The sequence below is a fragment of the Citrus clementina genome, unplaced genomic scaffold (assembly GCF_000493195.1).
Source record: "Citrus clementina cultivar Clemenules unplaced genomic scaffold, Citrus_clementina_v1.0 scaffold_3, whole genome shotgun sequence".
Classification (NCBI taxonomy): Eukaryota; Viridiplantae; Streptophyta; class Magnoliopsida; order Sapindales; family Rutaceae; genus Citrus; species Citrus x clementina.
The window spans coordinates 3,524,328-3,541,408 of NW_006262339.1; the positions used below are offsets into that span (position 1 = coordinate 3,524,328).

The window sequence follows — 17,081 nt, forward strand, 5'->3', positions numbered from 1 at the left end:
TTGAACCCCTGACCTCTTTTAAGAAGTGAGAGTGCCAAACCACTACCACCAACCAACTTTGACCAACTTTGGTTAAAAAGCTTCAATTTTTAATTAACCTTTTGATTGGTCAAACAACGGTGTTCGTCAACTTCAATTGGCATGCTATAACTAATGATAGCGCATCGAAAGTCGGAAATAAACCAATCGCATTACTGAACTGACAAGGGCGATCGAAGTTTTAATCTCTAACAAATAGCATCAATAATCAAATAGTGTGAGTAATAATCATCAATTTTTGTTTAAGTGAAAAGGCTATATGATAAAAGGGTAACCAGTATAATGTGTTGAACATGAGCTTTTATTTATTTATTTTTGGTCCTAGCCTTTAGTGAAAAGGGCACGTAAATATGAAACGTACATGCACACAATATGGACGCCCCAGTAACCCATTTAGTCACGGCGGTCCATCATGTGTTGCAATTGGTTATCCTTAGTCTAAGGAAAGAAACGTAAAGGTTGTGGAAGCGCTTAGGATTTATAAGTATTCAATCAAAGGATTAGTATATTAGGTGAAAGGACCAATCCTAATTTTAACTTAATTATAAGCCCATGAGACTTTCCTTTACTAATTAACGTGGAAAACAACTCAAGAATTAATTTGCTCCACTAATTATTTATAGCTTCGGGGCCTCTGCTGCCTAGAAAACAAAAGCTGCAAAAGGCGAAATGTTTTTCAACAGTGTTATGAAAATATTCTGAGAACATGTGATGTGATGAAATGGACCCCTCAGCTACCGGAACTCCATGCGGGAAATGTAAAAGGAATGACACTAATTCTGAGTAATCATGAAGGTACCTTCCTCGCGTAATTTTATGAATTCTTAATTAGAGTTTGCTTCACCGTTTAATTTACATCGCTTTCCATTCCCTATGTAATTCTTTTAGACGCAAAGCCTAAGTCCTCAGCTCTAATGGTGGTGTTGGGAAAACGGCTAATGACTTTATATATTGCTTAGTTTAGCATGTTGTTGCAGATTAAGGAATCGTCGTGTGTGAGTGAGAGTCACACTCTTTCAAATTCCTGACAGTAATGATAATTATTGAGGCTCCATTGAATCGCAGTTAGGTTTAACAGTTATAATGGCCTTAAACATTAAAGAGCAAGGAACTACATTTTTAAAATGAAATAACATCTGGTTGTTTCTTAAGTTCAACGTTAATAGCTAGCTTCTTATTAAAGATAAGCTAGCCGTTCCATTGACAGCTCGATCTGAGAAAAGTGTTTTTTCATGTCACTATTGATTACCCCATTGGATATATGAACGAGAAAGCTTCTAAATGCATGTTTCATGATTGTTTGTTTAGCATTTAGATATATAATTTTTTAAGTTAGCTGGGTATAATCGCTTTCTTGCTCCATAAGATCCCTCTCTCTCTCTCTAAAGCCTTTATACAGTTTGTTATATTTGCTGGTTTAATGAATGGAGTTAGGTGGAGTAAGACAATTGATTCGATATTGTTTCCATAGTTGGAAACTGAAATTAAAGAAGAGAGAACAACTACAGAAAGAAGAATCTATTGTATTATGAAATGTATGCTATTTTCAATATAATGAAGAAAAAAAAATCCCTTTATTTTGTTGTTGAATGTTGATAAAGACTACTTAAAAGAGTCTCTGAAGTGAAACAATATCCAGGCGAAGTACATTCATTAAAAAAAAGAAAAAAGAAAAAAAAAAGCTTACTAATAAATTAACTAATCAAAGTAGCTGGACTGTTCTTGACTCTGAGACTCTGAGTGACACCAATCAAAGATAAAGTTTATGTTTGAAGTTTGATTAAGCGGAAGACAGATGTATCGAATCATAATTAATGGATTTGTGACTTGCATTACATGGTACACATAACGAAACTCAAGTTCAATAAGCTGATGAACCTCTTTTACTTTAGAAACGATACATGGAGGCATGGTCTTCGTAATCCATTGCTATTATGACGTCATTTTATTTTTTAGGGGTCAAAGCCCAACTCTAGGATGTTTATCAACAACTAGAATGTGCCGATCCGGCCCGAAACGAAAACTCTAAGAAGCTCAGCCCGGCCCATCCAATCATCGTTAGATTTTGTGGATCAAAAATAAAATGGGCAGTACAAACTACAAAGGATGCGGAATTCCAGAAAGGGAAACAACTATTGTATGTGAAAAATTGGATCGGTGGTGGCAACAGAAATGCTGCATCATATCCGCCCCCCCCCCCCCCCCGGGGGGAGGGTGTGGGGGAAGCATTGGCAGAAGTAATGCGCAACTATGGCTCGAGCCTATGATTTTACTCTCAATGGCAGCCATGCGCTTACTCAACATATTGCAGAATACATTAGAAGTATCATATCAGCTATACAAGTAAATGATGCTATAAAATATGTGCATTTATTTTGAAAAATTATCATGCAAGTGGTAGTTACATTAAATTGAATTACATATATCATACATGCATTAGTTGATTGTATTATTTTTTATGAATTCTAAAAATCCTCTACTCACAATCTTCAAGAATTCACGTTAATGAATTAAATGGAATTCTCTAAATCACTCTTGCAAGCAACAAGGACAACATCATCTGCAAGGTCTTAATGTCACAAACAACAGTTGGTATATTACTTTTATTCAGAAGAATCATGTATGTTACATGATTATGTAGCAGCCGTTGGATTTTCATCCAACGGTTGTGAAAATATAAAATAATAAAATCATGTTATTTCCACAACTGTTAGATGAAAATCTAACGGCTGTTACATAATCATGTATATGTAACATAACAAAAGCCCAGAAGCTATTAGAAAGAAAGAGTAATCTGTGCTTATTGTTTACAGGAGTGAATGTGATGGATGCAATAGACTGATGAAAATATGAAATATTGCTCTTGAGACAACTTAACTGCTCGAAAGTCAAATCAACTTCAAAGCCACATTCTGACTCAGGATGTCAATGGGATTACAAATATATTTGAGCAATATGCGGCCAGCCATTCAGGGATCTCAAACCAGCATAGGTTTTGAGGACAAAGAGCAGAAGCCACAACTACAGTACTTAGAACAAACTTATTAGCTCCAATTACTTCAGCAGAAACCTCTTCTGCCCAAACATGCGTTATTTCTTCGGCATCACATTCAGAAAATCCTGTTGAATTATGTACTGCCAACTACAGATACATTTTTACAGACAAACAAATACAGGTAAAGGCAACTGATTAACATTATTATTATTATTATTCTTATTAGTTTCTTTTTTAAAAACATATCTCTGGTGCTATCATCATACATTTTTTGCCTTCCATTCACAAATAATGAAACAATTTTACAACACAAGTAGTAAATGTGAAGGATGAAATAACTAGCTGCTCAAACAGAGGCATCTACGGTGCATAAGTTTGTCTGTGAGGATGGCTTCCAGCCTGATAAAGAGTGAGGTGGTATATTGCTTGAGCGAACAAATCCCTCAGCTCAGGATGTTGAGGTAACACGGTACGAGCTGCTCCCTCGAGAGCATTCAATGCCCTGGCTTGTTCAAGAGCCTTACTATTTCCCGCACTCAATGCAAGGTAACATAAGAATACAAGTCCATGCACTTGTGCTCGATCACTAATCTTCAACAACCTCATCAAAGGCGGAACACCATCAAACTCAATAATTGCCTTTGAGTGCTCTGAACGATTGAAATTATCGGGGGACACAAATTTGCTCAAGGCAATAACTGCTTCTGTTGCCACATCCACATTCCTATTACTAAGCAGAGCAACCAGAGGGCCAATCATTCTCTTCTCCTTTGCAGGAAAAGTTTTAGCCAAGCAACCAATTGACCTAATAGCTGGAGTTTGCAACATGGCATCACTTTCTTCATGAATCAATCTCAAAAGCTGGTCCAAAACGGCCTTTGCTGCTGGAGAATTAGTCTTGAAAGCTGAGCGTCTGAGCTCAGCATTGGATTCTGCCGCCACAGTGATCTCCATAATAGTCATCAAACAATTAAACTGCAACTCCCCTCTCTCCATCTCAATAATTTTGGGCAAACAGAGCAGGCCTTTTGTCTCTGTAACCTTCTTGCAACACAATAAACATCCCTTGGACAACTTCCAAAGAGCCTCAGCACATGCAATCCGAACCTTAGCCTTCACTTCCGGGGTCTCTAACTCCTTATCCTTCTTATTATAATGCTGCCCATGCCCACCGCGACTGCTACCATCTGAGTTATTGGTTACATTTGTAGACCTCTCTGTCATTTCTTTTTTCATTTGAACAAGTGAATGAATGGTAGTCTTAGCAGACTCAGGTTTAGGCAAGTCCAACGCTATATCCATACACAGTAACGAAATTAACGACCTCGTAACATTCTCTCTAACGAATTCCTCTTGTGCAATTGAATCGAGTTCAGCCATTCGCGCCACCAGATTAGCGACGGCAACTTGAACTTTCACGGGAGCTTCTCCCAAGACACTAACAATTATGGGAACCCCTAAAACATCAACAATGAAACGCACCGTTTCCTGGTCAGTAGCAATGTTGAAGAGCGCGTTGGCGGCGGCGGTTTGGGCGTCGGGCGAGGCGGCTTCTTTGAGGAGCTTTAGCAAAGGTAGAATTCCGCCCTCTTCGACGATGATTTTTCTGTTACGGTTGTTGTCGCGCGCCAAGGACGCGAGTTCGTTGGCGGCGTCAACGCGGGATTTGATCTGGCCCATCTGGATGGTGGAAATGAAAGACCAGACCCAGGCGAGGATGGGGTCGTTGCTGGCGATGGGCGGGAGAGAGAGGTTGACCTCGTCGGAGTCAAAGATGGTCAAGAGCCAGCGCATGTCGCCGATGGAAGATTCAAGGAGGGAGAAGACCTTCTTGAAGTCGGCGTTGGTGGTGATGGAGAAGACGTGGCGGAGGACGCCGGCGTGCTTGCACCGGCGGACGAGGGTGAGGGAGCGGTCGAGGTTCTTGGCGACGTCAGCGGCGACGCGGCGGATGGGGCGTTCGTAGAGGGGCTGTGATGAGGTGGCGAGGCGGACGCAGGAGCGGAGCATTTGCGAGAGACGCTCCACTTGCTTTCTCAATTCAGCGCATTCTTGTTTGGAGGATTCGGCTTCCTGAGCCGATTTTATGACTCGATCGGCGAGTAAAATTGGGAGCGACAATTCTTCTTGCAGCGATTGTGATTTTTCTTCTTCAACCACAACAGCAGAAGCAACATGAGTAACCGTCGCAGCCATTTCTCTCTTTCTTCTTTCTTCTGGTCTCGACCTGCTGGTGTTTTTTTTTTTTTTTTCTTTCTTTTTTTATTTATTATAATCTTTTTTTTTTTATAAATATATACACGTAGGGATGATGTTGTTAAAGACTTAAAATAAAGATTTGAAATGGTTGCGACTGTAAAAACCAAAAAAGAATGACTAGTAAAAGAAAGTCTAACTAGCGTTGCGTTTTCTTTACTTTTCCGAATGGAGCTCCGTCCTCCACTCGAGTGGCTGCGCGACGAGTGTTGTTGACGACGAATCTACTAGGAACTGCGTTGTACAGGAGGAAGTTTACCAGAATCTACAAACAAAACAATGACTCCGGTTACCGCGGATAAATAATTCCATATTAAAAATTGCTTACTGACTTTTGACAAAACTTTCTGCTGCTTCCCAAGCATTTCTGCCGTGTCGGGGAAGAAAAATGGGAAATTTACACCAATAACCATAAAAATTTTAGTTTTTTCCATCTTAACCCCTCAAACAAATTTCTATCAACATTAGCCATAAAAGAACCGTTGAGACCAAATTACCCCTCTCTCTCATCTCCCTTTCCTCTTCCTCTTGCCTTCCTCTACTAATTTCAGCATCCACCTCTTTCTTCTTCTTCTCTCTCCTATAATCCTCGTAATTGTTCGGTCTAGCGGGGTCGTGCTCCTCGATTACGGTCGAAGTGACGTCGACCAATGCCGGTTGCGGCAGCGCTACCACGTCGTCGGCGGAAGGTGCGATTGTAGGTGAGGAATGGGGTCTAGTCGGGAGAGAATTTTGGGTGGTTTTGGGTTTGGATTGGGGCTTGAGGATGGTCTGTGGTGGTGCGAAAATTGACCAGACAGTGGTGGTCGTGTTGGTGGGTTTGTCCTCATCGAAGGGTGGAGGTAGGTCTCCGTACAACTTGCCTAGCATTTCGCAACGTGGCTTTTGATGGAAAATCCTGGGGAATTTGAATTCCGAAATTGGATTTTGGAGAATTAAAAAGCTAATTTTGTTTTGTTGTTTGGGTTGTCGGATGAGATTCGATCTGAGGTAGAAGAAGATATTACATACGAATAAGAAGAGACGAACAAAGACGAAAGGACTGGCGAAAACAAACAAATACTGAGGTAGAAGAAGGCAACTTGTCGCACGAAGCTTGGTGCGACAGGTTGCCTGTCGCACCAAAGCATGGTGCGACAGGTTGCCTGTCGCACCAAAGCTTGGTGCGACAGGTTGCCTGTCGCACCAAAGCATGGTGCGACATGTGCCTGTCGCACCAAAGCTTGGTGCGACAGGTGCCTGTCGCACCAAGACTTGGGCATGTCGCACCAAGCTTCTTTTCGTTCGTAAAGAAGGGTAATTTGGGGAGAAAAGCGTGTGTTTGGCTAATGTTGATAGAAAAAAGTTGAGAGGGTTAATTGTGAAAATAGCAAAAATTTTATGGTTATTTTCGTAAATTTCCCAAGAAAAATCTGTGTGAATTTGAAAATTAAGGGTAATTATCAGAAACCTCCCCTGAGGTTTTAGGTATTCTCAGTTTGATAGATTATATTCACGTATTCTCAATCACCTCCCTTGAAGTTAGAATACCATTTATTTGACCGTTTGTTGCTTGATTAAATGACCAAAATACCCCTGAGTTGAAAAAAAATGATATACATCCAAGTACAACTAAAAGTATAATGAGAAACGGAAACGAATTTAGGGGAGAGAGAGATTGTGAGTTCTGAAAATGGATTATAGATATAATACTCTACTGTTTAAAGAATAATAAATATGGTAACATCTGCTGAACTTTGGGGTTTATTTCATGGGTTATCTATAACTTGGCTATATGGCTTTCGCTGGGTGATAGTGGAAGTGGACAGCAAGTGTATCTTGTAGTTAGTCTCTAATTCAAGCCCCACCATTAATGAGCATCTTTCTCTAATCCAAGCCATCCAAGAGCTTATCCGCCGTGATTGGGTTATTCAAATAAACCATATATTACCGGGAAGCAAATGCAGCAACATATTTTCTTGCTACTTATAGCTTATCTTTTCCTTTAGGCCTCAATTGCTTTCAATCTATTTCGTTAAATATGTTTAGCATCTTAAACAATGATGTCTCTGGGGTTGCACATTCCCGTCTTTTTAGAGCCCTTTATTAATAAAAAAAAATAATAATAAATATGAAATCACAACAATGAAACCTACAACAAATGCTGAAGTTACATGATAAACATACATTATATGAAAACACACAATGAATCAACAAATATACAATAAAGTAGGAAAAATATGGCTTCTTTGCTGGAAGCGAATGCGGGACTAGTTCACTTTAATGAGGAAGCTCTATACGGAGAAATGAAGTCAGATTTTTTTTTTCCTAGCTCGGTGTCTTATCAGAGTTTGCCTGCGAAGGAATAGGTGTGATTTCTGGCTTTAATATTGCAGGGCACACAAATTCAAATTGACAATAGCAGCATTTCCAATGGAGTGAAACTGGCCTCTCGCTCACCCTTCCAGAGTTCAAGACAAACTTCAAATTGGCTCTGGAACAAATCATAATTGTATGCAAATTTTTCTGCTCCGAGCAGTGACTAATCTCTTTGAAACTTATATATGCTTTAAAGCACCTAAATAAATTATTGCAGAAAAAATGGTACAAGCTTGAACTCATTTTATATAATGCAATAATCCTAGTATTTCTGAGACACACACATAAATTATCATTTCTGTGGAGCAGCAGGCATGTTGATATAAGAAAATCAGCAACATAAACAGACCGTGATTCATTAAAAAATAAATCCTTAATCGCGATCACATCGAAAAAAAAAAAACCATCCAAATGTACACACCTTGCATTTCTTTTTTGAGATTCGGCAAGAAGTGTGTTTCATGCTCAAATCTTTGTATCCACTAATATTGGATTTCTATCAGTTTCTCTCATAGGCATCTGGATAAATAAATGTCCTTTGTAGCAAACAAAATTACGAAAGCATCAATTGAAATTAAATAACACCATTTTCAAGTGGAAGGTTCAGAACTACAAAATTATGATAAGCCAAAAATAGAATTTGAAGATAACCCAAATAGTTTAACTTACGTTGGCAGCTCATATGTTAGTCCCTCAGACAATAATTGATCAATGTTGTCTTGTATTTTCTTAATGATATTAGATTAATCATACATACAAGTGTGAGGCACCGCTCCAGTGCGAGAGAATGCAATAAATCATGACATTTTTTCAACCCTCATGTACATATCACGATTAAGGAGAAAAAAAAAACAAAATCAAGTATCCTCAACATATTAATATATACTTCAAGGTATCTCCAACACTTAATTACATATGTAATTTAACAAAAACTAACATGAATCCCTGTTCAACAATTAGTGGCGGTAGCTTAAACAAATAAAAAGTTTTCATACCCATTTTCAATCATTCATAAGGCAACATAATATAGCTAAAGCCATCTTCAATCAAAATCAAGTGAGCATGCATTTACGAAAATCATTAACCTACACCTAACACCCATTGATGGAAAAAAAATGGAAGCAACAGAGACACTCTCAAAATATTAAGACCCATTACTCATTTTTTGCCAAATTGATTAATTCTAGTTAAAAAAAAAATCTGACTTGCACTGTAACTTGCACTGTAATAAGTCATTTTCATACCTCATTTGCAGCTCGAACAAACTAAAGTTGTTTGTGGGTCAATGGCAAAGCTCAGTGGTCGGCATTCTTCTACTTGGCGATCATGATTCAGTCATCCCTGGTGTTGGCATCTTCGGGTTCGTCGTCATGGTCTCCTGATCATGGCATCCTTTTTCTATTAAAGCATTGCAGAGATAGAGAAAATGAAAGGGTTGTTGTTCTTGGTAGCTTTGGTTTGAACTTTGAGTAAGGAGATGCCCATTTTTTTTTTGAGTGATAATATTCACTACCTAACTTCTGTTGATAATAAATTACTGTTACTAGCAAGTAAATTTATTCTGGGCACATGTGCATTGTTTGAGGTTCTTGAACTTATAGTAGCTGGAGTATTATCTCTTAATGCCGAATCAACAACTAATGGTGGCTCATCCAAACAATCAACTCTAGTCACAAATTCATTAACTGCTTCTTGTTCGTCAGTCGGTTGTGTAGTAGGCAAACACTCAATTACTGATTCATCTGCAACAGTAAAATTGTTCGAACTGAGAATAAGAAATGATGGAGGCACATAACTAGAGAAAGCATGACTCTTTTCCCATGAAGGATGAGGTGAAGGTTGTCTATCCACCGGAACTGCTGAAATTGATCTACGTTCAAAAGTAATGCAAAGTGGGTGTCTAAATTCCATTCCACTAGCTACTTCCTCTAAGAAAAATTCCACATAATCATTTGTTTGAATTGTAATTAGTGGCATAGGATTATATGTCTTAAGCTTGAACTTCATTGTGATTTCGAATTTTGAAGTATCTATATCAATAACTTGAGCTATTTTCTCCACCAATTCGGCATATGTTGTCGATCGTGGTATCATTATCCCTTTAGCCTTATAACCTTTAAATTTATACTCGTCATTTTGCTCAATCCATTCACTATTGAAGAGAATAAGTACATGTACCAAAACCATATCTGATGATACAATAAAAACAATAATATCAAATTTCATATACAAGTAATTACACGAGCTACACGACTATATTACTTACATAACTTACACGACCTACACGACTATATTACTTACACGACCTACATGACTAACTACATGACGTACACAGTATCAAAAGAAATGCATGATGCAAAACATTTTCGTCATAAGTAAATTATATTGCTGAAAAAATTATTAAACAACCTACATTACATATATTTCTACATATAAGAAAAAATGGTGAAAATAAAACATTATAATGTGAGGAAAACATACCTTATTGAGTTGTTTAATAAGCAATGAACCTACTTTTAATTAAAGAAAGAGTGTGTGTTAAAGAAATGAATACATAATTGTATTTGTATAAGAAGTTATGAGAGATTTTGAGAGATTTCAGGGGATTTTAAGAGAATTTAGGCTATAAGAAGAGATTTGGGTGAAAGAAATATGAAGACAGTGAAGTTGAGTGAATTTGATGTATTCATTAAGGGCATTTCAGATTTTACTCACATTTATTAGGATATCCATGAAAATAAAAAAAGGGAGGGGGTATTTAAATAATTTTAAAATTATTAAAGGGTATTTAATTAAAAACCCCATTTTTCTTTCTCCTTTTTTTTTTAGTGATAATATTTGCTACTTAAAAGCATGCTTCTGTTTTTTACCTATTGGATAATAACAAAATTCGTGCCAATTTCAGAACCCAACGTGATATTTTTAAATTTATTTGAATTTTTTATTATTAATGTGTTCTATTGTCATCTTGCCCTCACTAACCTAAATTATAGTATTTTACTAAATGATATACTAACGTCAGGAGAGGTGGTTGAGAATACGCGGATATGAATATTATTATTCGTATACCCTATAGATGCTCTGTTATAAAAATATTACAACACTTTGAGGGTGTATCAATCGTTTACCTTAAATTGACAAAAGCTGTCTGTCGACCACCAAATCGTTAGCTGCCGTTTGAAAGTCAACGGAATTATAGTGAATTGACGATTTTACCCTTGAAAAGTATCACTTGTATACCCTTAAATTATTTTATTATCACTTGTATACCCTTAAATTATCACTTGTATCATATGAAAAAACTAAATTATACCTCTGGCATTATCTTATTTAAACGGCAAGTAACGATTTGGTGGACGGTAGATATATTTTGTCAACTTAGAGTGGATGATTGATACACCTTCAAAGTGTTATAGTATTTTTGATAACAGAGCATCTATAGAATATACGAATGATAATTTCCCAACGCGAATATAATCTATCAAATTGAGAATACGCCAAACTTTAGGAGAGGTTTATGATAATTACCCTGAAAGTTAATGATAAAAACCTCGTCAATTTATTCGCTCATTGCAAATACAATGAAATAATTATTATTATTATGGTCTTTTGTTTTTTTCTCCGCTCTTTTGTTTCTTTCACTTTTTCTTTTTCTTTTTCTTTTTTATAAAACAAAACAATATATATGATCTAATTTTATTTTCTTTTCATTTTTGAATGGTTACAATTAGATTACGTAACCAATGTTATCTCATTATTATTAAGTATAAATACGAGAAGGACAACATTTGAAATTAATAAGTTCGTTACGTAACTTGGCGATTCTACGATCGAAGGGGATTTCAACTCGCATAATGGAAAAGACCCAAAGTCGAAGACAATTGACTTCCAGAATGACGTTCCTTCCACATGGCAAGAGATCAGTCAACAGTCAACACGAATGACATGTGGGGGAGGAAAAAAAAAAAAAAAGAAAGAAAAAACAGAAACAGCCACTGGTTCAATACAAAGAAAGTTTTGACTTGTAAGATGAAATCCACATTGGAGGATAGAAGGCAGTCCTGCATGCCAAGAGCTGAAATGGCCAATTGCTTTAGAAATCAGATCTTGGCCAGCAATCCCTCTCGTATAGGCTTTGGTACAGTGTTATCTTTGACATCGTTGTCTTTGGCATCCAATTCGCATGCACTCGGCGGGACATCAACTGCAGGAGAGCAATTGAAGAACCCGTGCGGCTGCTCACCGAAAACAAAAAAAAAAAATCAAGAATCGTACCCGTCATCCAAAATCTCTAACAGAAAAAATGAAGCATTTTCAAAATAAAAGAGTTTGGTATGCAACTACATTCTCATGCTAACTAGATACGTAATTACCATAAGCATGAAGCCAATGCGCTCCACAGGCATAACAGGCCAATCTTCCAGCCGAGGAACATGTGTGATGCCAAATACATACCTGTCATTACCTCTATTAGTTATTACCACAGCTAAAGCTGCAAACTGCAACTCCATTTACTTATTAAATACAAATAGCTGTTCATTAGAAGTTTTAGAAGTGAAAGGCATAAGAGCAATTCAACAAACCAAAGAACTATATCGCTTTCTTCCAACGGCCGATTCTGCTTCACCCATGCTGGCAGTCCTTCACCAATACGAGGATTCTGATTCGGAAATTCTCCTCCTGGAAACATCTCGTCGCGAGCATATGCTGTAACCCAAAGGTTATGCTTCAAAAAGGCAGCTCTTCTAAAAACGGTGGCATCAGGACCAGCCAATGGCAAACAATTCGAACCAGGTACCAACTTGTACCCTGTTAGCTGACCAGTCCGGTTTACAGTTCTCGTATTCCTCACCTATGGTATAATACGGCAAGCATTGTCAATCAAAACAACTAGACCGGTGACTATAAAAATTTTAAAGCAGAAGCTACAAATGAATAATGTCTTAACTTGAAATAGTTAACATTGTTCATTTTGAATTATAGACATTGTCTTAGCTTTGCCCTTGTCAAATTGCTCATCACATGTGAAATAGCTTCGAAACAATATCACTAAACCAACAGTTCACCCTTATACAGCAGAATTGTAAGTGAAATGAAGCTTATAAAAATGTAATTTTTTTTTTAAAAGTATAACAATGTAATGTTACTGTATGCTTGAACATAGGAAACTTGAGAGAATATTTACTACAACCTAGCATTAAAAAAAATCAAATACTATTAAGTAAAGTACGCTTGTCCTAACAATATTAAGGCCAAGTATGCTGCATACTGGTCAAATAAATGAACCAATAGGTAGAAGCAATTGAAAATTGAAGATTAGAATGCCTTACAATCCAGTGCCGAGCAGTAAGAGGATTACAATCACGCATTGCTTGCATTTCAGATTTAAGCAGCGTCTCTTCAGCATAGAATGCATTATTATGAACATTGGAGCCCCCAGGTTTCTCAACTTTCACATCTACCTCAACAACCTAAATATGAGAAGAAAGGTAATATGAAAGACCTTATTAACAGTATAATGGTGAGAAACAAAAATGGATATTACTTGACGGATAAACATATAAACCATGATAATCAAACAATGACCCAGGGAGAATAAGCAAAATTTGAGGCAGTATACCTGATTGAAAGCTTCACCAGGTTTACAGTCAACTTCCATATCCATACGGGCAATGAAGAAGTGTTGATGAACTGGTGCATATAAACTTGGTGCAATCATTGTACCATATTTTCGGGATTCTCCAGGTTGCAGTGCCCCTAAGCTGAGGACTCCTGTAAGCTTAACTTCAGCTTCTATTTTTCCATCCTGTAAGAACATGAAATGCCATCTTAAATTTCAAAAGAGCATGCAAAACTCAACCAGTTACGATTGGCAACAAATTTGACCACAAGATTGGCAACAATATAGGTTAAAAATAAAACGCCAAGAAGCTCAATATAATGGAACCAGGAAAATTTTACTTGAAAATCCTGAAATTCCCCTGATTGAGGCAACAAGGTCAAATATAAGCTAGTAGTCAAACTGTACAAAGGTTATAAGTTCTTATTGGCACAGTATAATGAAGAACAGAGAAGAATCACCATCATATATGCAGATGCAATTATATCTGACTTCTATGAATTTCCAATTCTTCTATCATTGCAGAGATGACAGGTCGGGAAAGTCAACAGTTTCATTGCAGATAATAAAATTTCACACAAAAACCATATGATTTTCCACTTGCCTGATAAAAGTGCCAATAGAACCCATACTCATAGTTGGCCACAGTACAAATAAAAGACACTGTTAGCCGTCTAGATCTTCGAACCTCCGCGAAGCCAGTTCTCCAATCTTGATGCTTCCATAACATCCCATGATCCTCTTCATGCAAGCATACACAATTTTCTATTGTTTCAACACCGCCAGTAAAATTTGTAAAGTGGGCATCAAAGTATTTAATATAGCCCAAACAGTCACACCCCTGCAAAAGCAGATTCATTCAGCATCAGTTTGGAACCAACTACTAAAATATAGATGTCAAAAACTATAAGTGACACATACTGGAAAAATAATCGTCATACCTTTTTAAGAGAATGTGCATTTTTCCCAAGGCCGTCTTCCCCTGCATCAAAAGCATTCTTCCTGTAATGTGGCTCATTGGGATCGCCATAAGGCACAACCATCTCAACAAAACTCAATCTGTGAGCAACAGATCTTCGACCTCGACTACCATCAAGGTATGCAACAGAGTAGATTACCAATCCTTCCCTAGGGGTGAAACCAATACGAAAATTCCACTGACAACCAGAAACAAGACATAAGACAACACAGCATGATTTAATAAAATATACATCAATAAACCAATTCCAAGATCTACCTTTTGCCATTGTACAAAGTACCCATTGACGCGAAAACTAGGACCTTCAGGTTGAACAATTTGCAAAGGCTTCACATCACTTCTATCAACACCACCTCTTGTTTCACCACGGGTATAGTTCCGCAGAGGATCTGCTGGAGGCAGTGGAACAAGTTTTCGGTCTTCAAACTCAATCACCACCATGTTTTGCATATCAACAAGTACATAGATGCCCTCAACTGGGCGGGCATAACCATTTTCCATTGGACAGTCACTCTCAGTTCTACAGAATATAAGAGGTTTAGCAAGTCTTCGGCTAGGGGCATCAGCATCGCTGTAACAACCAACACACCTGTGGAAAGTGTAAAACTCTTAGAAATAAAAGAGTATGTATGGTGCCAACTAGAAACTTCGAATTAAAACTGATATGGCATTGATTTAACTTACCAGGCATCGACCATCACGAGATCCATGTCTTCAATTCCCCTTTTCTTCATTGCCTCCTTAAATGGAGGAAAGGCTTTCACAGCAGCTTCACATTGAGCATATTCCTCAGCATCCTGAAGTTGAACAAAAAAATTCAAAAAAAAAAAAAAAAAGAACAAGAAGAAGCATAACTTTTTAAGCAAGCATATGAACATAGATTCAGCAGGGGTTCCTCAAATTATTAAGTGCTAGAAAGTAACTGATATATTTTATTTCTTCTGTCTAAATTGAAAAGAGACATACCATTGGAGGTTGAATGTCAGGAACGACGCGTGATGATACGACTTTTCCCCTATGATGTCCACCTCGAGTGACAGCATGTACTTGTGATAACTCAACAATCCATATACTAGTTTCATTAGACTTTTTGTTATACACAACCAGTCTAGCTCTCCTAGGAGGGAGCTTGCTAGGAATAACAGGCCCGCCTTTGGTTCTGGGAAGCAATGATGGTTGGAATGGGGGGAAGAAGTAAGCATCTGCTAGTGCCACAACATTTTTATCTGGTTCCACCAGGACCACTTCAACAAAGCGCATGCTATCTCTGACCTGCAATTAAAGCAAAGTTAGTTGTAAATTTGAAAGTAAAATCTAAAGTGGAAGAACTCATGACACCAATCATGAGAACTTGTTATCGTAGAAGTGTATTTTTAAAAGGAAGTAGGGTGTGATTGACCTCTGGAGTGGGTCCAGCAGCTCTGACAGTTGCCACTGCTACAGAGATTTCGGCTGGAGACAAAGGGTCCAAAGGATGGCTGGTTTGAGGCCTGGGCATGGCAGTTATTCCTGCACACTCAATACAAGCTTAGCCAATCTACCACTTGTAAGTAAACAAATTATGCAACTTCTACAACGAATGAAAAGAAGAAAATTAAATAAACACATCCCAAATAATTAAAAGCCCTAGACCAAAGTAATTTAGTGTAAAAACCTTTTGCTTATTGTCAAGGTTCCATCAAGGGCACGAAGAGATCAACACTCCAAACAGATGCAATCATCATTCAAGCAGACATGCATCAATAAACAAATTAATGTCATGCACATTAATTAATGTCAATAGACTCGTTGTATTGAAAATAATAAAAACAAAGATTGACTCTTGAATCTAATCAATACTCAATCAACCTAAGGAATATTCTTTTGCCGACATAAATTAATGTCATGCACATAAATAACTCATAGACACCAAAAAAGAATATAAGAAAACAACAATATGACAAATAGACAATCACAGCAACGACAAGCAAACACGAAGATGATCCAAAAGAACGACACAAAGAAACATAAAGAACAAAATGAAGCAGACATACAAGAGGAAGAACGTACCTTTAGATGAAGGGTTTAAGGAAGTTTCGGCAAGGGGATCAACAGGGTGAATCAAAGAAGCTATGGCAGCGTTCTTGGGCGGCTGATCACTACTCCAATCCCGTACCATAGAGGCTCTGGGAGCAGAAACAGAAACAGAATCTTGAGCGAGTGCCTGAGCGCTGAAAGAAGAAAGCGTCGCCTTTTTCGAAGTTGAGGCCATTGCAAAGGGTTAGCAAGCTCTCCAATTCCACCACAATAAGTCTCTTTACAATCTTTTGACATACAGCAAGGACCCTCTTCACTCCAATCTTCCAATCTCACTCTCTCTGCAACACTACTTTCTTTCTTTCTCTTTACGGAACTCCTTGAATCTTCAAGAAACCTTTTCGTTCTTGAACAAAAGAATGTGAAGGGAGTATAGTGTGATCAGCGAAACTGAAACAATTTGCAGGGAGAGTGGGAAGAGTTTGGGCTTCTATATATGGGGAGTGCGCAGGAAGCCACGTGCAAATCGTCCACTTGTAATTTTTTTTTTTCTGTTATACGAAGGGGATAAGTCAAGATTTGGGCTTTTTTATAGGTTTTATAAAATTCCGGGGCCTTATCAAAGGAACCTGTAATAAGATAAGTACGCTGGGGATGATAGGGGGATCTGCTTGTGCTAAGTGACAAAATATTACGGGTTTAAATGGAATTTTCTGATATTTTCCGTTATAAGGCCTACGCGCACTCCATATTTCGTATAAGGACTAATGTGTTGAGATATATCAAAGATAGCCCAACTTTTTGCAAAACAAGTTGTA

General features: G+C 37.7%; 2 protein-coding genes across 3 annotated transcripts; both read right to left on the bottom strand.

The window, feature by feature from the left end:
• Window positions 1-2,840: 2,840 nt before the first annotated feature.
• Window positions 2,841-5,280, bottom strand: LOC18046022. The gene has a single exon (XM_024189343.1). It carries the CDS (start codon window positions 5,228-5,230, stop codon window positions 3,395-3,397), a length of 1,836 nt encoding a protein of 611 aa, XP_024045111.1. The 5' UTR covers window positions 5,231-5,280; the 3' UTR covers window positions 2,841-3,394.
• A 6,151-nt stretch (window positions 5,281-11,431) lies between these two features.
• Window positions 11,432-16,746, bottom strand: LOC18046023 (copper methylamine oxidase). 2 transcript variants are annotated; one of them, XM_006439841.2, is made up of 12 exons: window positions 16,297-16,746; window positions 15,647-15,756; window positions 15,214-15,519; window positions 14,932-15,044; window positions 14,506-14,836; window positions 14,210-14,425; window positions 13,873-14,109; window positions 13,269-13,454; window positions 12,979-13,119; window positions 12,232-12,500; window positions 12,022-12,103; window positions 11,432-11,883 (listed from the first exon to the last, which is right to left on the bottom strand). In XM_006439841.2, exons 1-12 carry the CDS (start codon window positions 16,496-16,498, stop codon window positions 11,749-11,751), a joined length of 2,328 nt encoding a protein of 775 aa, XP_006439904.1. In that variant the 5' UTR covers window positions 16,499-16,746; the 3' UTR covers window positions 11,432-11,748. The 2 variants fall into 2 exon arrangements, with proteins under 2 accessions (XP_006439904.1, XP_024045469.1); XM_024189701.1 differs by lacking the exon at window positions 16,297-16,746 and adding an exon at window positions 15,902-15,980.
• Window positions 16,747-17,081: the final 335 nt, after the last annotated feature.